The sequence below is a fragment of the Sphaerodactylus townsendi genome, linkage group LG01, assembly GCF_021028975.2.
Source record: "Sphaerodactylus townsendi isolate TG3544 linkage group LG01, MPM_Stown_v2.3, whole genome shotgun sequence".
Lineage (NCBI taxonomy): Eukaryota > Metazoa > Chordata > Lepidosauria > Squamata > Sphaerodactylidae > Sphaerodactylus > Sphaerodactylus townsendi.
Window position 1 is genome coordinate 46,766,583 of NC_059425.1, and position 25,425 is coordinate 46,792,007.

Here is a 25,425-nt window from a genome sequence, read left to right on the forward strand (position 1 = left end):
GGAACCTTCTGGCTCACGTGGGTCTTTTGTTCTAAGAGCTGGAGGTCTCTCTGACCTGGATGAGGTCCCGCTCTCCCCCAGGGACAGGGGCTGCACTGTAGCCAGATGACACCAAACTCTGTCAAATTGGGGGAAGGCAGCTAAGGTCTTGATTGGTGCTTTTGCTCACTTGAGGGCAATGGGTGAAAACATTAAACCACCTGGTGGAATGGGAGTCTAACTGGAATTTAGTCCATGTTGGATACAATTGCACTCCCTCTAACAATTCACAGTCACAGTGTTAATCCTGCATGTCCCGTGGGTTGGGCAGAGTGCCTTTTACCAGCTTCAGCTGGTTCACTAACTGTGCCTTTCCAAGACATATACACACTAATCTTAATATAATCGCAAATTACTATAAACTCTCAGTAAATCTGAAAAGTGTCCAGAAGCTGCAGCTACTAAAAAATACCTTTATAATACAGAGAGCCATGGGAAACACACAAGTTTTACAGACATCTTTGCTGGCTTCTATTTGGTTTCTGGACTCTAAGGCAATGGTCTTGACTGATACAGCCATCACTAGTTTGGGCATAGGTACTATTGTCTTTTCAAGGACCCTGCTGAAGGGCTATAGGGGAGAGCCACAGCCATGTCAGCAGAAGAATCAAAGGTAAACGCTCCTTCCTCAGTAAATCTCTTTATGACCCTTGTTGGCCTTTTGATGCCCGAACAGAAGATGCTTTCCTTTGGTGATCCTGTCCTCAGGAAAAAGCTATTGGTTCAAGTTTGTTCTCTTGGTGATTTTATTTAGGTTTTATGTTGCTTTTAAATCTTGCACTATGGTTTAATTATTGAGAGTCACATTGGAAAGTTGATTCAAAATTAATAAAATTTGAAAGGCTTCTCTAAAGGTAAGAAATTGTTTCCTTCTTCTATGCTGTACTTTCTGTACAGACAATATCTATGGGCTAAACTAGATGGGACCACACTTTTGGCCTTAAGAGAAACGAGATGAAAGGACATCCACACTGAATCTACAGTGGTCCACTGTGACACTAGGGAATAAATCACATGCATCTCTTAAAATGAATGCCCACAAAGGGTAATTCTAATACAAGTTATGTCATTAGATAACTGGCAAGTTACTTGGATGAGGCTTACAGTCAGAATGTTTGGACATACTTGGACAGCCACCTGTTGTGCTTGGAGGCCTTTGCCCTCAACTGGCTAGTTATAGGTAGCCAGTGCCAGCCTTGCAGTGCTGTGGGGTTTTTTGTTTAATAGTTTTAATTGTCATGTTTTAGTTTTAATGGTCATGTTTTACATTTGTTGGTATATTCTTCTAAATAAACAAATCTGCTTCCATTATTAAAAGGCCTTTTTTAGAGCCACGGTAAGGCAGAAATAATAAATGTAAGCAGTGGACTGTTGACTGGAGTCATAGCCAGAGGTGCAAGCCCTATAGGGACATGAGGTCACCCATGTCCCCGGGTGCACGCCTTTTGGTCACATGGAGGGGGTGCTGGACTGAGGAGCAGGGCTGCAGGGAGTCGGGGGAGGGCAGGGCTTGGAGGCGGATGGTCTTGGCACCCACCTGGGCCACCCGCCACCTAGCTCCTGGCCTACATGGAGGCTGCGGGGCAGGGCTTTCTAAGATCATGCCAGCCCCTGTTCTCCCCAATCTCTCACACTTATTGTGAATATAAATGAGGCTACTTCATTACATAAATTATAATCAAAATGGTACTGCACACTGAAGATGACAAACTCAGCTAGAGTACAATCAGTTCAGTCTATGACTAGGTCACATTACCTCTATCTCGTTGATCAGGTCACCAGCATTCACTAGATTGTGACTGACAATCCCCCACCCCCCACTACAGTTTCCAACAGAGTGCTCCTGAGGCAAATTCTTCTGGATTCTTTGCGATTGTACAGTTGCAATTGAATATATCCCTTGCCTTCCAGCTGGATGTCCATCAAGCAGTAAATCGCTGCCGAATCAATTTGTATCTGAGCAGTTCTGGTTCAGACACGGAAGGCTGCAACTTTGTGGCAGCTTGCACAAAGTCATCCATGGTCAGTAGTAGCTCTGATTTCTCTGTATCAAGTCCTGGAGAAAGGAAGTGAAAATTACAAAATTAGTCTTGTCACAGGGTACACACACCAGAATGCTTGTCTAGATTGGATAGACAGATCTCCCACAACTTTTTTAGAGGGAGAAGGCTGCTGAACAAGGTACTTCCTTATTCAATGGGCATGCATTTTTCCTCTGTCTCATGGATTTCCCTTTTTCTGGTGGGAACCATTACTTCAGCCTGCCAAATCACCCACTACAGTTTCCACAGACTGCTCATTTCAGCCATCAATTGAATCACAAGAGCAGCTGAACCAAAGACCCACACGTGCACAAAAATCTCAAACAGCTACTTCCTTAAAAGCAGGCTTCTCTTTTTCGGGAAAGTATTAGTGTTGCCTCATGAAGAGGTGAAAAGTGTTCCAGTATAGTCCATATCAAACAGCTTGGTCCTCAAGTGACTCTGCCTACTTTCTAAAGAAAAAAACAATAATGGTCTTACTGGGTCCCAATAGCAGCAGCTTAGGCCTCACAGTACAAAAGGCTCTAGGACTCACATACAATACAGAGATGTAAGTCGTTCCCACAAGGAAGGCCCAACAAAAGAGGGAATCTTAAAGCACGCTGCCTTTCCAATACTTACTATTTCCTGTCTTCAATCAGTACAACTTATCCAGTCTCTTGACTTACCTGCACAAGAGTCAGGTCAGACTAGGATGACGAAAGGCATTAACATTTTCTGCCAAATGTTTGATAAAACCATATACAACTCAGTATGTGCAGCTTACTGGCCTTTAACTTTGGGAAGGAATTTAACTGAGTGTAACTTGTCCTTTCCCAATGTATTATATATCACTAAGAGCTGCAGATGTCAGCTGACAGTAGCTAAATGGTGCTTATTTCCTTACCTTCCTCTATCCACTCTACTTTTCTTTTAATAGCAGACATCATAGCATCAGAGCAAAGTGCATACAAATCTGCTCCTGTTAGTTGTGAGGGACATTTGTCAAGGACACTCAGAAGATTCACTGAAGGGTCCAGCTTAAATCTGCCAGAAAATGATAGGTCTGAGGGTTAGTACCAGGGGAGCATCATCACAAGAATACAGCTCTTCAGAAAGCCATGGGCCGGAAGAACTGCAGGAATTTGGGACCAGAGCACCCCTTTCCCCTAAATAGAATAGGGACCATACTCCCATTAGTTTCTACCAGCATGGCCAATTGACCATGCTGACAGAGGCTGATGGGAATTGTAGTTCCTGAACATCTGGAGAGCCGCAGGTTCCCTACCCCTGCCCTAAACCTTCTGAAGCCACATGAGAAGGTAAGAAAAGCCTGCTGGATCAGACTAGTGGACCATCTAGTCCAGCATACTGTTTTATACAGAAGACAACCAGTTGTCCAGGAGGGCCAACAGGGCACACAGGACTCATCTATCGATTGGGCATTGCTAGGTGGAGTTATGAGGACTCAGGCAAGGCAAAACAACAGATTAATTTAACAAAAACAAAGGAATAATGACACAGGTGAAGGAAACAGTCATAAATGGGCAGAAGGTACTAACAAGAAAACACCCCAACTAACCTTACTGGTTCCTAACTTTATCTAAGGATCTGGAGCTCCTAGGACAGAAATATCCTCTGTGGGTGAGGGATCATCTCACCCGCCCTGGGGCAACTTATAATAACTTTCCCAAGAGTCTCCCTCCAGCACAATCATTGGCCTACCTTTTCCCTCCAGTTTCACCAGGCCCAATCCTAGCTTGCAAAGTATTTGGGAAATGTTGGCCCAGAGAGCAAATCTACAGCAAGGTGGCATGCACTTGTGTGGGAGTGTGCCTTTGACCAACTCTGAACCCAGGCAAAGGAAAACAATATAAACTCTGTTTTAGAAGATAGCCATATTGGTCTGTTGCAGAACAAGTAGCACCTGAGAGACCATTCTTGTTGGATCTTGTTTGTCTCTAAAGTGCTATTGGATTCAAATCTAGTATATACATAGGCGGATTCCGCATGGGCCAAAAACAGCGGTGTGAAAATGGTATAAAAGGGTTTAAAACAGTGTAAAAAGGTTTGCACCATTTTCACACCTCTGTTTTTGGCCCATGCAGAATCGTCTTAGTGACACAGGGAGTCTGAAACATGACACCTTCTAAGCCCAATAATTTCATTTCAAAGCACAACAACTTCTGCACCATATTTTGAGGAAGATGCTGCTGACATGGGCTAAGGTCACAAACAAAATTATACAGTTATTCTCTAATGATCTGAAGCTCAGCTGGACTTCAAATGGGCCAATGGCAGCACAGATGTCAGACTGCAATTATGCAACAACTCACCTAAAGAACTACAATGCTATACAAATGCCCTTGATGATGGCCATGGTGCTACAGTGGGATGCAGTGGGACACAGTGGGACACAGTGGATGCAGTGGGACACAGACACTGCTGCAGAGAAACTATCCATTCAGCACTATTGGAACAGCCAGCCCATTTGCAAGAAATATCAGGGAGCATAAAATCCTTACAAAAAGGAAGAAGCTTCTGGCCAAACACTTTATTTTGTAGTAGGCAGACAGACTGGCACTCACTTTCTGGTGATAGCGCTTAGTACCTGCAGCTGAGAGTCTCGGTCTTCATTGATCCCTACATAGACCAGCTTATCAAATCTGTCAAGCAAGCAGAAAAATTCTTCAGAGATTAGATCCAACCACCCCACCACCACAAACATACACATAGAGAATAGCTTCAGCACCTACATATCTCCAATGGCCTTATGAAACATGAGGACTACAAATTAAACTTTCTATTGGACTATCACAAGAAGGGGATCAACAAGGCTGGTGGGGAGGGGGATCCCATCCTCCCCCCATAGCTCTCTGCACCTGCCTGCAGTGCAGCCTTCTCTACCTGCCCAGTTCATGCAGCACCAGCTGCTCATCCCCATCCTCTGTTCCCTCCTTCAACCTGACTGGCTCATGAGGAGGCAGCTCCCACACTTCCTGCCTGCCTGAATGAGAGTGGCAGAGCGCCCGCTCTGCCACTGCCTACCTGGCTTATGCAGCAGGAGATGGTGGTGATGACAGTAAGGAAGTCAGCCCTCAGAAAGGCTGCAGCTGGCTCTCTGCTAGAGAGCTGGCAGAGGTGCCTGATCCCAAAGGGGAGGGGCAAGGAAGGCTGCTCTACCCATTTTGTGCCTTCCATGAAGGAGAATTGCTCCTGTGAGTGGAGAGCTAACCCAAAATGGTAGCCATTTCCTCTGCCGCAGTGACTTATTGGTTAAATGAATGTCCTTCTTTTTTATTTTTGAACAAACATCTTCCTATTCCGTACCTGACCCCAGTGTGCAGATTTAACAATCAGCACATTGAGATCTCAGAGAGATTTAGATAGCATGACGCTGGTCATGAACCAATATGCTTCAGCCAGGGAGCCTCCCCTCAACTCATAGGACACGTGGAGGGAACTTTGCTAGAGGTTTCAGAAGTATGGGATATCTGAGGATTTAACCTCTAGCACTCCTTTTATACAGCAACATTCATACGAAGCATTGCTACACCAGGGTTCTTGAAGCATTAGCTCTTAACAGAACCAATATCTGGGAACCTACGACAAGAAGGGACCAACAAATGGGACAGCACCTCAAGACTGCAATTAAAGTAGAATAATTTGACTAAAATTATACCCCTACAAAGCATGGGAGTGGAGAACCATCTTTTGCCAAAACTTTACACTTAAAGACAGGAGACGAAATTTGTAATAAATGGAGAACACAAAGATACCAGTAGTAACTCAGCTTCATCTTGCACTATTATAAAGACTTGGTGCATTTCAAGTAAGAAGTCACTCATGACAAACTAGTGTCCTTCAAGCTAAGCTTCTGCAATAACTGCACTCAGGGAAGGCAACTGCACCGGCATGCAGAAGTGAGCCCAGAACGACAGCCACCGTACCTGCCTGGCCGGACCAGTGCCGGGTCCAGAAGATCAGGTCTATTTGTAGCTCCAATAACAAACACATTTGGGGAAGAATGAAGTCCATCAAGTTCTGCTAGTAGCTGAGACACAACTCTGCCAAGTGAAACAAGATGACATTTCAGGGCTACCATAAATCCCAGTGTATGAAAAAGTGAGCTGACTCAGGAATCCAAAGAGAACATACTATTTCAAATCAGTTATCTGAGTATGTGTGACCAGTTCCCAGAACTCCCAGCTGAGTTCACACATACTGTATACCACTGGGAAAGACAGTTTTTGTCTTATTGAGAAGGGTCTCATATCGATAAACCAGACAAAGCAACACACTGAAGAAAGGTGACTTGCCCAAATCCAAAATGACAGATTAAACAAAGACAGAACAGAGTCATCTCATAAGAGATAATTATGGTATCACTCAGACTATAAGATTAACAGAATTACACATTTTTCAGAAATACTGCCAAGTCATCTAGCAAATAAATGACTTCCCACACATATAAAAAATGCCCCGGGGGGGGGGGGGGGGGGATGGGGCTAAGATATATGCTTTCACCAAACTTGGGAGAAAACACAAGTTTGCAGAATAATATGAAAACTTTCAGCAAAAGTTTGTGAAGTAGTCAATACCCCAAACAGGAAAAGTGAGGCCATTGCTTTTGTAGACATCACACTGAGTGGCATGTTGGCGTTAATGTAGCAACCCAAAATGGTACCAAACGTGGAAGGAGATGAAGGGAGATGATGAGGGGGTTAGAAATGGTAGAGGAGGCAAGCAGCTGAGGAGAAGAAGAAAGATTAGGTGAGTGGTTGGAGAAGGGTGCGGAAAAATGATAGGAAGGTGGGTAGGGAACGAAACAATGGTGGCCAAGAAAACCAGCACAGGAAAAGAGATAGCAAGGACTTGGTGGTGGAGGGGAAATCTCCTCTCCTGTGAGTCCTTGCAGGTTTCCCTCTTAGATATAATCCCAAAATACAGAATTACACCACTGCCCTCTTTCGAAGGCCAAAAGCTACCCTGAGGAGGTTCAAGAACCTATCCAACACATAGGAAGTTTCTTGTTCATCTCAGCAGATTTTTATCTCTAGCAGTAATAGCCTATCTGCTCACATGGGAGGAACAAGAAGGCATTTTGTGAGTGTTACAACTAAACTGAGAAACTAAGGAGGCTATAGGTAGACATATTTCTGGAGGTCATGTAGCCAGATGGTTACTATAGTATAGGTTCACTGGCCTTGTGATACTCTTAAAATGAACTGGGTTTCGAGACACCATGGTCATCTATAATCATTCTCATCGTATGTTTTAGAATTAAGCCTTGGTATTGAGCAGCCAAGCCTTAACCTTTGAAGGATACTGCATGAAATATGGTGACATGCTGGATCCAGCTTTTACAAGATGCCTGTAACTACTTTAGCCTTGTCCAAAGCAGCGGGCCAAACATGGAATACAGAAAAGTATGAAACCCTGGAGAGAGAGGAGAAAGCAGGCCAGCTACAAAAATCAAAGACATGGTGAAATGTAGCACTGAGCAAGCAAAATCAGAGACTATCACTGCAACAACTAAGGGGCACTCACCTATCCATAACACCCCCTGAATCTCCACTCCGACCACGATTGGGTGCCAAGGAATCAAGTTCATCAAAAAAGATAATGCATGGAGCAGCTGCTCGGGCTCTGGCAAACACTGAGAAGAGATAAATGCAAGGTGAAGTACATGTAGTACAACGAACAAATGTGATGGGGTAAGTGTTCTCCATGCATCTTCCCAGGCCAGTGATGGCGAACCTTTTTGAGACTGAGTGCCCAAATTGCAACCCAAACCCCACTTATTTATCGTAAAGTGCCAACCCGGCAATTTAACCTGAATGCTGAGGTTTTAGTTTAGAAAAAAACAGTTGGCTCCCTCTTCCTCCACCCCACCCGTTCGAGCAGGGGCCAGCCTGCTCTAGCCTCCAGCAAATCCCATGCGCAACGCTCTGTGCCTCTCTAGCATCTCTGCCTCCTCTGCGCCCCCCCTCAGGCAGCAGCCACCCAGAGCACAGGTACCAGGCCCGCCAGCCGAGTCCTCCCTGCTCACCACGGTGCACGCACGTTGTACTCAGTGGCCCAGGTCAGTCTAGATTTGTGTGGGGGTGGGGGTGATTTTCCGCCCCCCACATGATGAACTCTGTGTGCGCGTGCCCACAGAGAGGGCTCCGAGTGCCACCTCTGGCACCCGTGCCATAGGTTCGCCATCACTGTCCCAGGCGGGAAACCAAGCTGGGACAAATGCTGCCAGTCACTGCAAGTCACGAAGAAGCCTGAGATTAAGCTGGGCTGTTTCAGAAAGTGTCATTTTTTTTGTATTTTTGTAGTGATTTGCTATGCTTCAAATTAATATTGTAAGGCATAGGTGTCAAACTCGCAGCCCTCCAGATGTTATGGACTACAGTTCCCATCATGGGGATGGTGGGAACTGTAGTCCATAACATCTGGAGGGCCGTGAGTTTGATACCTGTGCTGTAAGGTGTCTCATACTTTTTTTTAGTTGAGAGGCTGAGTGTAGTTTTTAAACAAAAAATTATACTACTAAGATCTGGAAGATGGATCATAAGAACAGACAACTCCTCCAGGTAAGCAACAGTCTGAGCACATATGTGTACAGAAAGAACAGCATTGCAATGGCAGGTCATAAATATATGTAATAAACTGAGTTTGACAGAAACTTGGAAAAAGAGCTGCCCTGAAGAAGCAAAAGAAAAATGGCAAAGAATCTGGCTGAAGGAACGATAAGAAAAACTATAAGAAAGAAGGAACTAGAAGAATAATTCTTTTAAGAATTATAAGAATAAAACAACAAAGTGATTAGGAGAGTGAGCACAGCAGCTGAGCAAAAGACAGCTTAGCTGATGGACCAAATATCTAACCTGCCAAAAGAATTCAGCTGTCCTGCTTTCTCTATAATATCTATAACCTTTTCCACCAAAAGATCTAAGTAAAACTGTAAATTCGTCTGCCACTCCTTCCTGGACCTTATTTACAGTAGAATGTTCTGCAGGGTCCTAGTGCCTGCCTTGTTCCATTCCACCCCCTTCCCCTGACTTGAACGAAAAAATTAAACATTAGAAAATTGCCCTTACCACTTTGAAGGAGATTGAGGGTTAGGACAGGGAGAGGCACACAAAGTTAAGTTCATTTTTCCCACCTCCTCACCCCCACTTTAGAGCTTTTACTTTCTTTTTCTAGGCCCTGCCATTTTGTGTCAGCTTCAGGAGCCTCTTTGCTGCCACTGCTAGTTGTGAAATGTTCCCTGGCGTTTCCTCTACTTGCAGCTCATCCAATGGCCATTCCCCTGTAAAAAGTTGATGAATAAAGTTTGTTTTCCTTGGTGATCCAGCACACATGTAGTTTTTTCTTTTGTTTTGAGGGAGGTGTCTTTGCAGCTACACCAACTAAGAATCATAGCTGTTTGGAGGGCAGGTCTATCACCGCTTAAGAAGCAACGGGTAGACCTACCCTCCACAGAGGACAGGCTGATCTACCATGACTGAAAGTAATAGGTAGATCAGTCCTCCACTGGACAAATTACCCATTGCTGCTTGAGAGGAGGTAGCCCTGCCCTCCAAATGTTTGCAATTCTTAGATTGCATCGTTCTACTATGAAGACACTTCCCTCAACACAAAAACAAAAAAAAGAAAAGAAAAGCTACACGTGTGCCAGAGAAAACAAAGTTTATTCATCAACTTTTTACAGGGAAATGGCCATTGGATGAGCAGCAAGCAGAGGAAACTCCTGGGAATGTTCTGCAACTAGCTGCGGCAGCACAAAGGGTCTTGAAGTTGACACAAAATGGTAAGTGCTAGAAAAATGAAAGCAAGAGCTCGAACATGTTAGGGAAAGAACTTTTACTGATAGTCGTTCAATGCACTATAAATGCTGTTTTATCAAACTACGATGTTTAAAAGTGCACAGAATAATGGTTTTGACAAAGGCTGCACTTAAATTGATCCTTTAATGCTCATAGACATTTGGGACTACTTTCACCTGTGGAAACACGGTACTTTCACTTCTGCTGCACCACAACTAACCACATGTACATCTTCTGGTGGAAAAGGGTATAGTCAATTGGTATTGAGAGTTTCATGTTTCTCTACTGCTGGAAAACTGCTGGTGTTACAGATACACAGAAATTAATCATGCCTGGTTACTTAAACATAATGCTTGCACATCATTTCAGATTGGGAACAGATTTGCAAAAGTTTACTTTTTCAGGGGCAAGAACAGTGTTTTTCTAAAAAAAACGCCGGAATTCTCCAAGCAAACATGATGGCCCCACACTAACCTTCACGCACATTCTCTTCACTCTGCCCAACATACATGTTAATGAGCTCTGGTCCCTTCACACTGAAAAGGGAAAATTAAAAAAGACAATGATAATTTCACTTTAATCTCAAACCTTATTAAATTTGACAAATTTTTCGTAACAGAAGTTTCCAAGTCAACTCAGTCACCATTCTTCAAATCAGTTAATTTTTTATCACAGGTCTCTAAACTTTTGCAGCCCATCCTTGAATTGATGGGGCTGTTTCTTGTTTTCAGTGTCTTGCAAGCAGAATTCTAACCACATTTTAATGTCTATATTCCATGGATCACCATTACCTCCCTGCCTACCTAAGAAACGTCATGGTGCACTCAGTTGCTACAGCCTTCGCTAGCAGTGTCTTTCCTGTTCCAGGAGGGCCATAGAGAAGAAGACCAGAGCGGTGGAGACCTAAAGATAACAGCTCTGGGTGTTCTAGAGGAAGTTGAACGGTGTCCAGGATTTCCTTCTTCACATCCTGGAGCCCACCAACATCTTGCCAAAGGACAGATGGTATCTGCAGCAAGAGAACAGCCTTGTAATATTCTGGTTCCATTGCCCTTTTTCCCCCAAAAAATCTGCAATGACCTTATGATGCTCTCAGAGGAATACAGTCCCATAAACTCCCTGAACAACAGCTATCCTTAAATGTTCCATTACAGCCCAGTTGTTACTCCTGCCACATTACCCAAATCCCCCTGATCCCTGCAAAGAAAAAGTCCTGAGAGATGGGCCTCACATGGCCTTGTGCCATGAACAGATCAGGTTATACATATGCTCCCTCTGTATACAACCCACTGAAACTTAAAATCAGCAAGTACAGCCCTCTTTCAATATGAGAAGATCTGCAACAGTAAACAGCAGAGCTTTTTGAGAACAACTTCTCCATTCAATCCTTATTGGGGGGGGGGGGGTGTCACCTGCCAAGCTCTCACCAGCAGTTTTGCCAAAGAACATACAAGTGACTGCTGATTTGTTTTATTTATTCGAAACATAACCTGCTTTTCTATGAAGCATGAACGACAACAAAAGCCATTCAGCAGTCAGAGATTTCCATTTTTGCCATCAAGTCACACTTGGCTTACAGCAGCCTTGGTGGGGTTTTCAAGGCAAGAGAGGTGGTTTGGAGGCGATTTGCCATTGCCTCCCTCCACATGACAACCCAGGTATTCCTTGGAGGTCTCCCATCCACACACTTGCCAGGGTTGACCCTGCTTAGCTTCTGAGATCTGACAAGATCAGACTAGCCTGGACTATCTAGGTCAGAGTCAGAGGTTTCTTAGCGGGCTCCATGTTATTCTGTTTCGTACCTTTGGTGCTCCCACTGCTTGTGAATGAGCATCATGCAGTTTATCTAGCGCAATGCTGAAGTCTTCTGCTAGGATAGGGAAACCTGCAGCACAGAAATCCTGCTCTTCGTCCTTGCTCAGTCCACTTGGGAAACTGGTAAAGGGGGAACAGAAAAATCCAGAGTCATTTTGAGCGTTACTGATCCCTACCAAGTTGACTAAATCATGGGTCTCCAAATTCTACAGTCAGCTGTGATGTTACAATTAAAGTTTAAAAACTGTACTAAAGCAGCACATCATTGGCGGAGAGGAGAGATGGCCATGAGCAGATGTTCCCATAAAAGTAAAGATTTCGAGGATACTTTCTGCAGCCCTCAAAAGGATTATTTTTGTCTCATATCAGAGGATGAAAATTGGTGCAATTCTATCACATTCTGATGTAGTTAAGAGATCATAAACCCTTCGAAGATGTTTACAAGGGTAAACTAGCAGCCCCATCCACAAGCCGGGTGCCCGACCACAGCGTTGGAGCGGCGTTGCCCTGCCGCTCCCAAAGGGGCTTCCTAGCAGTATGGGGAGGCTGCAAGAATGCAAAAGCCTCCCTGATGCCAAGCAACCTCTATGAGGCTGTTCAGACTTAAGCCACTATTTTTGGTGGCTTAAGTCTGAACCAAATGCCACTGGCGCATGAAACGGCCAGGATGGAGCAGGTTAAAGTCAGTCCCTCCCCCAACCACATCCCCAGATCAAAGCAGCACAGGTGTGGGAATGCTGGCACCGTGGTTGGGGGATGTGTCCCGGAGAGGGCGAATTCCCTGGTGCTGCCTGAGCTCTGCTCCCACAGCAGATTTGCCTGCCCCCCTTTGGATGGGGCTCCAAGACAAACAGAAAAATGGAACAAAGGGACTAGACCAGTGGTGGCAAACCTATGGCACTTCAGATGTTCATGGACTACAATTCCCATCAGCCCCTGCCAGAATGGCCAATTGGCCTTGTTGGCAGGGGCTGATGGGAATTGTAGTCCATAAACATCTGGAGTGCCATAGGTTCGCCACCACGGGACTAGTCTGTTTACTACTTATTCCTGACCCTATCCCAAAAGGATCAGAAAAGACAGTTGTGCTCACTCCTAAGAGTGGCTTATAGTCTTTGGGAAAGGCCCAAACTAGTTTCCTTAGTGCCATTCACAATCCACTTGTCTAAATGTGAACAAGCCAGAAAGCTCTCTTTCAGTACCTTGAATTCTGGATCCTGGTACAGGCAGCACGACTGCTGTGGGAAAGCAAAGCACAGAAATCTCCTAGAACAAAACCCTGCAGACATAGACCGAAACATAGTAAGATGGGGGAAATACTTGTGTGGCAATACAGGCTGCAAACAAAGCATTTTAAAAGAAGCATGAAGATGTTTCTCTATATATTTTTTAAAAACCTGCACATGAATGATCGTTGAAATTCCCCATTAGGGAATCTCATCATGCATTCTTTCCACAAATTCTGAAGTAATGAAAACCAAAGCAGCTATGCTGCTACTTATTAAAAACTCCATGTTCAATAAAGATCCCGATTTTAATACTAAGTTGTCAAGTAGACTCCAAGAAGCTGAATGTCACCACATTCCTAGCCTATTTACTGTTGTAAATGTTTTTCTCTGGGACTCTGCTATAGTCATCCAAACAACTAAAATCAGCACTTTCATTTGAGGGCACACTACTTATACAGAGAAGGGAGGCGGTTCTTTGAACTGTAAGGATGTAGCCTAAGTGGCAACAAGGAACATTCTATGCTGATTCACCCTTCACTTTAGCTTTGACGATGGGCCAAGAGGCTAGAAAGCGAATGTTTAAGACTCGGGACTTTACTTCCTTCCCACCACTGCTTGGCTACCCACCCTTTATGTCATTGGGAGGGATGTGTCACTCACCGCACTTTGCCGAGCTAGTTTGCTTAGGCTCACTTCTCTGCCCAGAGGGAGGCCCTCTGTTAGCATGTTCAGCATGGCCTTCCTCTGCTCTTCAGAAGGAGCTTCCATTCTCACCTCATGAAGGAAAGCGGTCTGCAAGTCTGCAGGGACATGCCCAAGCTTGGATGATGTGCCTACCACCAGGACAGGGTAACTGCGGAGAGTAACACAGGTGGACACTTGAAAGCCATCACTTGAACACCATAAGGAAGTATCTTTGTTTACATTACATTTTTATTCCATGATAATAAAATCAGACATAATGATTTTGTGAAATTGGGTATATCTGCTATTCACCCAACATGTTTCCCAACATTATTAAATTCTAGTTCAAATTTTGAAATATCTGATAATTAATACATAGTTCAATCATCTCTTATCTATTTTGCCCTTAATGTCTTGAGTTGCCCAGATCATAGTTTATAAGATCATTCAAATTATTGTTCACTGATTTATAGAATCCAAGAACATTTTCCATCTCTGTAGAGAGCCTGCTATGTACCAAAGTGGTTAATTTCGCCACTGTTAAATATTCGGTGAGCTTACTCATCCATTCCCTGAGATCTGGGTAGTGTTCAGCTTTCCACCTTGCTGCAAACACAATTCTTGCTGCTGTTACCATATATTTCAACATCTTGATCTACCCTTCCAATTCCCAGCACTTAAGTGATCCTCTAATCTCCCAGCCAGGGGTTGTACTGTACTGTAGAGGGATAGATCAAGATTTCCTTCTTGAATTTCCTGCTTTTCCTTCTTGAATTTGATTGTTAGGTTTTATAACCTGCCCTGAGCCCTATGGGGGAAAGGGCAGGATATAAATAAAATAAATAAAATTGCTTCAATCCCAAACAATTGAATACAAAAGAAAAGAAGCAGTGCAACACCTCCGTAATACACAGCACAAAAACAGTACTAGCAGACTTCTCTGTATGCATTTTCCTGCTCCACCAGAACTACTTAATGTGTCTCCTTCATATCATTCACTTTGTACATCTTTTTTTATCATCCTTGTACCATAAACATTTAGGGAATGAAAGCAACTTATATTTCTTATTAGAACAGAACCCCCCACCCCCACCCCACACACACACCCATGTTCCAAGCAGTTGTTTCCACAGTGGCACTTGCTCCCTGGCCTCAGATCAGAAGAGAAGTGGCTCTGTAGGTTATCTTCTGCCTCCACCTCCACAGTGATTAAAGCAGATGATCAGCAGTGGATACTTCCCAGCCCATCTTAGAGCCAGCATAGTGAGGCACGCCTACCTCCCTCTCGGCCTTTTGCAAGACTGTTGATTGTCATGGAGACTGGAAGTCTTTTCAAGTCACAGCAATAGCGGCTACTAGGAAGACTCTGAATGCCTACCAGCATGACTTGCGCAACACCCTGACAAACTAGGGGGGCAGGCGTGGCATGTGAGTCCCTGGCTCTGCCGCTAACCTGATGAGGGCAGTGAGTACCTCGCCTGTCCCTACAGCCACCTGCTGCTGGCCCAATGCAGAACTCTTCTCTGTCCCCTGGTCAGCCTGCCTGTCACAACCCTCACCTGAAGGACATTTCAAAGGTCGATGAAAGGACTCAGACATTTTCTTACCACTGCACTATACTGGTCTGTTCTGGCTTACTTTCACCTTTTCAAATATTTCACTGTATCTGTATTAGCCATCTAACACGTTTAAGTTTCAAATGAACTAATATAGAAAGTTAGAGTTAGAGATGTTAGAGCAGCGGTAGGGAACCTGCGGCTCGAGAGCCGTATGCAGCTCTTCTGCCCTTGCACTGTGGCTCCACGAGCCAAGCAGCCAGCCCCATCCTTGCCCGCCCTGCAAGCAGCAGGGCGGGCGCACCAACTGCCCACGGTCAGCTGGGCCGCGCCACGAGCTTCCCCTCTCGCCCGCCCCATTGCAGCGGGGCAGGGGCTTTCCCAGCAGCCGGCAAGGCCGAGCCGCTGGCTTCATCCTTGCCTGCCTTGCAGGCAGCAGGGCAGGCACATCCATGCGCTTCTCAGAATGAGCGGAGTAAAAGGTAAAAAAAACCCCTATATATATATAGTGTTATCTTTATTTTAAATGTCAAAAATTATTTGCGGCTCCAAGTGTTTTCTTTTCCCATGGAAAACGGGTCCAAATGGCTCTTTGAGTGTTAAAGGTTCCCTACCCCTGTGTTAGAGTATTTGGCATCTATGTATGTTTAAGTTTTGTAGGAGCGTCCTTGGGATAATGCTGAGCAGCTGCCTAATTGGAGTGACCTTTACCAACTACTTAATTGGGGCTTGGCTTCTACATTCTTTCTACTACTTCTACTGCTGCTACTATTGTTACTACTCTTTCTCTCTATTCATGCACATAACTGTGTATGATTCTTCTTTGTGATATTGCTGTGTACATTTTATGCCAGTGCTTGTGCACTCAAGTTTTTTACTGCTTTCTTTTGTATATGTGTTTTGTAGCCTGCTTTATCTTTTTAAACTCTATATAAAAAGAAATAACTTTCTTAACCACTCTGCTGCATGCATTATTCAACTCTGCTAAGGATAGGTTATGTGAGCAAACCTTCTATCAGGTTTTGCACCCAGGTTCTATCAACAAAAATATCTTTTTGAAGTGAAAAGGCTCATAAGTGTCCTTCCACAAATTAGGAGTGTTCCCCCAGAACAGATTCACATGTCATGTGTCAACATACAGACAGCTCAAAGTGGCTCAGTTAAAGCATACTGTATTGGGAATACAGTTCTCACAGTAGTTGAAGGACACCTCCAATGAGTATCAGAAGATTCTAATGAACCAGTGTCACACCTGGTGTCTGCCTCTCTGTCCAGGAGAAGGTGCCTTATGGCAAGGATAACTCTGGAGTCTTCCTCAAGCCCACTGCGTTCTCTCCCCAGTAGCTCTACATCTTTCAGCAGCAGGATACAAGGGCTGTAGAGCTCAGCCTGTGAGAAGGCAGCATGCAGCTTTGCTTCTGTAGATCCACTAGTGTCCCCACACAAACTGACACAGTCCACCTATATGCACATAGACAACAAAGATCGAAAAGGGACTGTGAGGATTTTAGGTTGTCAAAATGTAGTCATTTCAGCACAATGGAACAACTGTCTTAGAAGCACTGCGGAACATCCATCACTGAACGGTTTCAAAAGGAGATAAGCCAAGCACCCAGAAGGTACACAGTGAATCCTATCTCAGTGCTAGAGGCCCTCTTTCTGGAGAGAAACACTCTCCTCAACAATGTCCCCAATTTCAAGAGACAAAAAGCACATGCTATTTGTCAACAGTGATACACTCTGTGATACAGCCTATGATATCTTCCAAACATTATTACCCGTATATACTAGTGTATAAGTCGACCCAAGTATAAGTCGAGGCACCTAATTTTACCACAAAAAACTGGGAAAACTTATTGACTCGTGTATACATTGAGGGTGGGAAATGCAGCAGCCAGTGGCACAGGACAGGGCGCCTCTGCCATTCCCCCTCTGCCCCAGGGAGAAGGTGCCCGCCTTCTCCCTGGGGCAGAGGGGGTCCCTGCTCAGCGCCCCCCCCCCCCATTTACTTTAGCAAATGCAGCAGGCTGAAGAAGAGACCCGCCTGTTCCCTTCCAGGCTGCAAAAGATCTGGTGGGAACTACATTTCCAAGGAGACCCTGAGAAATGTAGTTCCCACCAGGTTGTTTGCAGCCTGGAAGGGAACAGGCAGGCCTCTTCTCTAGCCTGCTCCATTTGCTAAAGTGAGTGGGGGGGTGCCATGGGGGATTTTCTGCCCCCCACGTGACCCAAAGCCATGCGCCCGGTACATGTCGCACCCGCCCTGCCCCCGGTAGCCCTGCCACTGACTCATGTATAAGTTGAGGGGGGCATTTTTCAGCCTAAAAAAAGGGCTGAAAAACTCGACTTATACACGATTATATACGGAAGTTCACATATCAAGAAACTTAAAGGCTAAATGAATTTACCTTGAATAAGTGGAGATTGAGGCAGCTACAGGTAGCTCTAACAACTGTTGTTTTCCCAACACCACTAGATCCTGATAGAAGAACACTTCCAGTTCCACTTAGCAGAGACTCTCTGGAACACAGATATCAGCAACATGTTTATATGGCAGAAAGATGTAGATTAACTGGTTGCTATATCCATAAAACCTGGTTTATAGAGCAGACCCTTTTGGCAACATGAGGGGGTACATTACATGTGAACATTTAACATTTTTACTGTTTTAAAAGACTATATACAGTATACTGTATCTTCATAACAATGCTCATGCCCTCAAATAGGTATCTTACAACTGCCAGGGTTTCTGTAGATTGGTACTGGCTGAAATCAACACTTGAAGGTGTTATCTAGTGTTTCATTCTGAGTTGCTGTCTGCTGCTCCCCTATTCCACAGAAAAGCAAATAATCTCAACCAGTATCATCATCATTCTCCATGCAATGAAAGGTCCATGCAAGGGAAGATAGAACCATAAATATTTATAATTAGGACTAATAAACCAGCTAGACAGATTAGGTCGTTCCTAGGAATAAAACAGTAGTAAGAAAAGACATGCTGGTAGATCAATTCAAGCAAGCAAGCCTTTATTGGCATAGATGATAGATCAATTAATAACACTTGCATTGACAAGCTAGCCTCTGGTGCTACAAGTGTATGAAATACATTACATTCATGCATTACAAGTGTATGAAAATGGTCTTTATGATGACTCACAAACAGTTCTCTAATTATAAAAGAAAAGTAACTTAAGTAAAAACTTCTGAAAGTTATAAATTCAGTTTTGATTAATTACATTACATGCAGAGATGACAACCTGTCTACTTTTGAGAAAATTGTGAAGCCAAAACAGTCAAGTTACAAAATAATTTTCTTATCCATCTTGCTACCACATACAATACTATATGGTTCAATATTCCTATTACATGCCAGAAATGTCCATGAAACATATGATGTCACATAGAAAGGACTCTAATCATACAACATAAATTCAGGGGAGAGGAGGGGGTGTACCAGAGCAGCTTCAACCAACAGTGCTCAGAGGTTGCACTCCAGAAAAACCTACAATTCCACATACACCTCAAATTCTATAGTTGCCCTATACTGACACAAAATACAACCCCCAGACCAGACAGGTAAGTGTATTAGTCTCTTACTACAGAGAATTCAAGATGAAAGAGCAGACTTACCTACTGTGCAAGTATGGTCCAAGAATGTCACACAATTGCTTCACTGCATCCCAGAGTCCAGAAGGAGCTAAACTGCTCCAAAAACTGTCAGTGTTTTGAGATGGAAAAGAAGGGATAGGATTGTTTGTTGAAGTGCCCTTCAAAATAAAGCAGGCAGAGACCACCTTTCATTTAGAAGTATTCTCAAGTCACTCAACCATTGTTCTTTAGGAGGAAAGCCATTTGGTAACCCACAAAGCAAATTTGTCCCTGTGTTGACAGCATTGCAAAATTACAATCAAAATATGGTAGACATTTTCCACCACAGTTTGAGGAGAAAAAGAAGGTTGTTTTCAAAAACTGGGAGACAAGGGTGTCCTACCAGTTAGTTACAACTCTTTAGGTTTTGTATGCAATACTCTAGCCATGTTGTAGTTCATGGTAAGCTCTGCAGAGTCATCAACATCATACACACAGAGACATATTCTTTTTTGTCTTAGAGAATTTTTATTTATTTTACATATCTGAATAACACACAGATTAAAAGAAATGAAAAAATCCAATCTAGTCCCCTCCCCCATAACAGTAATACTAAATGAAAAGACCGAAAAAAAGAAAAAAGCATACACATACATGGTGAATACATATTCTGATGCTAGCAATTAAATGCAAGTTGATTGAGTCAGTTTTTCTATTGATTGGCTGTCTTAAATTGTGATTTTAATTTTTTTTAATGTGTTCAGCTTTATTTACATTGTAAGCCATCTTGGCTTCTGTAAGGTGTAGAAAGGTGGCTAATAAATATTTTAAATAAAGTTTCTCACCTTGCCAATATCTTACCAGAAATAAAGAAGTATTCTGGGTGTCAGCCAAGTACCCTATACTCTGTTTTCTTCCCTCTGCTGCAACTATCTTTTTCACCTTGAAGTAGAGCTCCGGCCATCTGAAGGAAGAGCAAACAGGCTAAAATCCCAGTACCAAAAACCTTGGATGTAGAAGTTAGCCCTTCATCAGCAGGAAGGAACTGGAACATTGATAGAAATAAATTTATATTTTGAGCTGGAAACTGGGTTTCATGGTTCTTTCCAAATGGAATCCCCACCCCTCACATACACATACCAGCCTTCATTTGTTACAATGCTGAATATAAATTTCAGCTCCCTAGCACTACAGAACCTCCTCACACTTCAAGTCTTATTCAACAAGGACTGTAAAAAGGCCTTCTGCTCATCAAATACAAGATCTTTCCAAGACCTCTCTCTCCAGACACTTATTCCAAATTTCATCCAAACTTCTTCAGTTTGTTTTTACACTAAGCTTCTTGATGACCACAAACTGCACAGTTCATTTTGTTTAACTTATAGCTCATAGAAAACATACCTTAAAATTTTCTCTGAATTTCCTTCTAAGAATTCAGGATGTCCAGCAGTTGGCACACAAAGAATATCTTCCACTTGGACTAACCTGTGAAAAAATAACAATGATGAAGAATAATCTTGTTGTAAGAATTATCATTGTAAGTAAAAGAATAATTTGACACCAAAATGATAAGGAGCAGACAACACAGTTAAAATGCTTTTTTCTCTGGTAAAAATGAAAAAAAAAGAGGTTAATGAGTAAATTTTTACGATGAATACAAAGCAAGAACATAAATACACCTGTACTTCTCAAAAAAGGAAACATCTCTTTACAATTTCAGTGTGAAATATGCTATGGATCTAAACCTGTAAAGCATCAGAAGTGCTCCTTCCATATATACCTGTACTGAAACATACTTCCTTTACATTTGAAATCAAATTGTTACAAGAAAAATGAATGGAAGAAAAAGTGGGTCTCTCCCACAGTGTGTCTCACTTTTCATTTAACAATTAATTATTACCACTGAAAATCTAGAAACAGAATTGTGAACTAAGGTTTGTGATTAGAATCAGCAGGCCCTGAGAAAAACTGGATTTTTTTTAAGTCTAGGAAAGGGGACCAATGATACTTGGTAAAGGAATCTCAGAGAGCAGCAGGTTTAACAACATAGAGAATCACACTAGGGTTTTTTCTCTGAGATACTGTAAATACATTATTTCACTAATGTGACACAGATATTCAAAACATCTCCAAAGTCAACATTTTATATACCCAATTATTCAGAAATATTAAGTAAAGTTCACTTATGCACAGTGTCATGCAGTGCACTGAAGAAGTAAATAAGAACTACAACGGCCAGATTATCCCTTGATCTCATAAATAGGGATACAGAGATTAAATTAGCATGTTTACTAAAAGGCTAACCTGGGTGTTCGAAAGTGCTGGTAGAGAATTTGGTCATAGACTCCTGTGGTGCTGTAGGCTGGTGAGGAAACAATCTCTATATGTAGCTCCTTGGCAAAGGGTGGTATGGACAGCAAGGACCGACTTCCTTTCTCCTCTTCTGTACCTGCAGTCTCCCCATATCTCTATTGAGGACAAACAGCTCTATAATGTTTTTTAATTCTGTTATGACACTAGCCAGGAAATCAGCATTATTTAGATCATTAACTTATACACCTGAGGAAAACCTGATTTCACCCCCTTTGTTCACCCATTGTCTTCAGATTTATAAAAAGGCATCATCCTATCTCATTTGTCCATAACTTAACCTGACACTCTGAAATGACCAAAACACTGTCTACATTTTCTATCATACCCCACAAAATCCTTCTCAATATGTTGGCACCTCCATCCCATTTCTAGACAGTTTTCTGACTCAATTCACAACAGAATCAGGTCACCTTTGTGACACTAGTTTAAAAGATACCAACATAAATGCACCCTATCCTACAAAAAATCATACTAGTTTGCATGTCTAAGACCCAAGTCACTCTACCAGGCCTAAAAAGATTTAAACCAGGGCCAAATCAGCCATGCAAACTGACTGTTAAAATATAATAATCCAACCTCTGCTAAGCTTGCCTGGGCCCCATTAGCTCCCTGCTGCCCCACTCTTTTCCAATTCCAACTTCCTGCCTCATCATGTTCCTCTTCCCCTCCAGAAAATAGGATGGAGAACTAGGAGGTGCAGCTGTATGATATCCACAGTGCTGTCCCTGAGTGCTAAATTAAACTAGGCTGCATCGTGGAAGCTCTCAAGTAAGGCTGTAACCTTCCTTTCTGGATGGGGACTAAAATTCTTCGCATACCTACTTGGGACTAAAGTCCACTGATTTTAGAAATATTTACTCCCAACTAAAGAGATATGGGATCAAACACCAGCAGGACTGAATAACCCATCATGCCTTTCCTAGAGAAATGGGAGAGGACTGTGTTCGGGAGACAATGTGGGGTGCTAAGGCAATACTGCTTTTTCTCTGTTCAGATAAGGAGACTGGGAAAAAAGCAGTCTTGGAAGGGACAAGCATTTATAGCTCCTTTTCCAAAGTTCAAAACAGCTGCAACTCTTTGAGTAGATGCTTATTCAGTCACCTGGAGAACAACTCTAACTTGCCACCCAAAACCAGGAAAATAACTGTTCACAAGCAGACCTTCACAGACTGCCAAACTTTCTCTTCTTCCTTTCCCAATGTTCTCTCTAACCAACAACCAGGAAATAAAGCACACCATCATTGCATCTTGCAACATGATCTCTCCACTTACTTGGGACAGTTTCAGGTTCCTCCTCCTCCATCATCAGTGCTTCCCCCCCCCTTATATGGGGGGGAAGGGGGTCAGTTGATCAATCCAGCTATTTCTCTCAGAAAATACCCAAAGGCCCTAGGGAGGCACTCTTTGTGGAAGCCTGACTTTTAAGGACATATCTTATCCTAACTGGTGGGTGTGTGTGTGTTGAGGAACTCCTCAAACTTCCCAGCATAGAACAGATGTGGCCTGATTCAGCAACTGTACCTGTGTTATGCAGGTTATGCAGAGATTGTTCTCCATAGCCCAATTCCTTTAAACCTCCATCCAACAGCCAATACTCCTCTATCGCTGCTTAAACATCTCCTGCGCACCGACAGCACCCTGTTTCCTCCTACCATCTCTCACCCACCTGGATCTTGAGGAGGCTGCCATCCAAAGGGTCGCAAGACAGGTTGAAGGCCAAGGCAGGGGAGACGAGCGCTGCTTCCCCATGCAAACAGGTCTCCTCGGCGGGTCGGCGAAGAGGGAAGTCCCATTGTGGCTCCAGAGTGCGCACGATGGCCAAGTGAGGCCTACTGCCCGGGCAGCCGTCGTCCTCCTCTCCGCGCTCTCTGCTCACCGAAACCCACTCTCCTTGGAAAAGGCCCAGGCTGCGCAAACAGCGGCGGCTCACCCACAGAGTCTCAGCCTGCGCACCCTCGCCGACCCCCGGGGCAGGGGCTCTGCGCTTCGCCCTTACCCACCGCTCGCCGGGGCGCGCCCAGGCAGACACCAGTGGCGGACGGGGCGGCACAGGCTCCCTCTTTTCCCCACCGCCGCTCCGCAGCTCAGTCACGGCCAGGCGGGTGCCGGCGCCCAGCAGGCCCTGCAGCGTCGGCCGGGTCTCCAGCACCAGTGGCCCGCAGCCCGGCAAGCTTTCTCCGCGCCGCACCAGAACGGCCGAGCTGGGGCCGGAGCCCGCGCGCGAAGGAGGAGCGCGCCCCCCCGCCGCCGCCGCCGCCGCCGCCCCCAACAACGCCCAGCCCAGCACGGGCGGCCTCCGCACCGGCCACACTCGCAGCCGCCTGCCCGCCGCCAAGCCCAGCTGCCGCAGCGACGCCCGGCTCAGCCACAGCTCCGGCCCCGCCGAGGAGCCGGCCTCGCTCTCCTGCAGCGTCGCGCACAGCAGCACCGGCTGCGCCGCCGACTCCGCCGGGCGCAAGGCCAGCACCAGCATGCCGCCCGGGCCCGACGCCCACCGCAACCCAGCCGGGGCCACCAGCAGCCCTGTCCCCGCGGGAAGCTCCTGGGCGAAAGGCTCCGCTTCCAGGCACCGCAGCACGGCCACCGCCATGCTGAGCAGTCGTCACTCGGCAAGGAACCGCAGCAGCGCAGGCCTCATCGGCACACGTCCGGCCGGGCGACAAGTCCTTAGATGCTTTTCTCACTGGCGTCCCCCGCGCCACGAAGGGAAATGCTTCACCATGGAGACCACCACTGTGCGCTCATAGACAGCGAAGACACGTGAGACCAAAAACTAGCTTCCTATGAAGGTGCTCCCAGACCTCAGTGTAATGGTTACCGAAGGTTCAGGCGATGCACCCGGCGGGGCGCGGGATACTCTGCAGAGAAAAGCTACCCGAACATCCGCCGGAAATTCACGCTATAGAGAAGGCAGGCAGGAGAGTACGAGGACATGGGAGAGCTTACGCCGCAGTCGCCTTTCTGCGTCGAATTTTAACAAACGCATAACAGAAAAAGGAGGCAACCATAAAGCTGGAAAAAAAAGTAGAACGGCATGTAGTAGGAAGTTCCGGTACAAATTGGACGGATGGAGCTTCGCTGTGTATCTTAAATCCCTTGTGTTTCTCCCGCACCCCCCATAAGCCTCGTATTGGAACTTCCAGTAAAAAGTGGTTTAAAGGCGTGTTAGTCCAAAAGTAAGCACACACACGAACGTAATTCATGCAATACTTTTAATTAGGACCAATTCAATGACATCTAACAATGTGCAAAGTTTCGCTAAACAGAACTTATTCTTGCCAGATGTTACTTTTTTAATTGAGAGGGGGAAAGTAGATTTTTCAGGACATATTCTTAAGATCTGATCAGCATGTGGTAAGGATACTGCACCACTTTGCCATTTTGAATCACAGTGTTAGCTGCAGATTCAAACCGTCAATATCCACAATGACCCCAAGGGCTCTTTTCCCTCAAAGTCTGAGCAAGTTCACAACCTATTCGCATATACTTGAAATTATGGATTTTTTTGGTTCAGTGTGCATCCTTTTACCCTTACCAACACTTAATTTAATTTGCCACATTGTTGTCCACCACTCACCCAACTTGTGGAGATTGTGCCAGAGCCTGTCACAATAATCTTTGGTTTTCACCATCCTGAACATGTTTTGTCATCTAGAAACTTGGCCACCACACAACTCACCCACAGTTCCATGAGAAGTGACCCTTGTTATTCATCATTGCAGTGATCCCACTATCAGTGATTAGGAAGAAAATGAACCTTGGCTATCAAACAACAAAAAATGCTGATAAAAATTTGTATTTGCGTAGTATGAATGACTTGAAACTTTATGGAAAATCAGAGACTGAAATCCTGTCATTGACAAATAAAGTTCAAATATTTAGTACTAATATTGCAAAAGATTGTTGTGTAGAAAAATTAGCAATAGTGGCAATGAAATGAGGTAAAATTACAAACAGTAACAGAATTGAAATGCCAAATTGCCAGACCATTGGAACCATCAGGATAAAGCCTGGTGGTTATATCTGGGCATTTTACAGTTGGATAACATCAAGCATGAACTAGTCAATAAGGCAGTGAGTAAAGAATATACTTGAAGGGAAAATTAAATAGTAGAAACACCATTAAAGCTATTAACACCTGGGTAATAACTGTTATACAATACATTGCTGGAATTATTAACTGGACACAAGGTGAATTGGAAAGTCTGGATTAAAAAAACAAGAAAATTAATGACTACTCACTATGGATTACACCCTTGTGGTGATCTTAATAGATTATATCTACCCAGTAAAACTG

At 44.3% G+C, this 25,425-nt stretch overlaps 1 protein-coding gene across 2 annotated transcripts; it reads right to left on the minus strand.

Annotated features, from left to right (window-relative positions):
* Positions 1-432: 432 nt before the first annotated feature.
* PEX6 (peroxisomal biogenesis factor 6) lies at positions 433-24,094 on the minus strand. 2 transcript variants are annotated; one of them, XM_048482311.1, is made up of 17 exons: positions 22,795-24,094; positions 21,060-21,223; positions 20,157-20,240; positions 19,617-19,719; positions 18,798-18,934; positions 17,576-17,687; positions 16,420-16,628; positions 13,588-13,780; positions 12,901-12,977; positions 11,686-11,818; positions 10,687-10,892; positions 10,358-10,419; positions 7,611-7,719; positions 6,011-6,127; positions 4,649-4,726; positions 2,968-3,107; positions 433-2,095 (listed from the first exon to the last, which is right to left on the minus strand). In XM_048482311.1, exons 1-17 carry the CDS (start codon positions 23,716-23,718, stop codon positions 1,962-1,964), a joined length of 2,982 nt encoding a protein of 993 aa, XP_048338268.1. In that variant the 5' UTR covers positions 23,719-24,094; the 3' UTR covers positions 433-1,961. The 2 variants fall into 2 exon arrangements, with proteins under 2 accessions (XP_048338268.1, XP_048338275.1); XM_048482318.1 differs by lacking the exon at positions 433-2,095 and having other exon boundaries at positions 3,004-3,107; positions 4,672-4,726.
* Between the last annotated feature and the right edge of the window lie 1,331 nt (positions 24,095-25,425).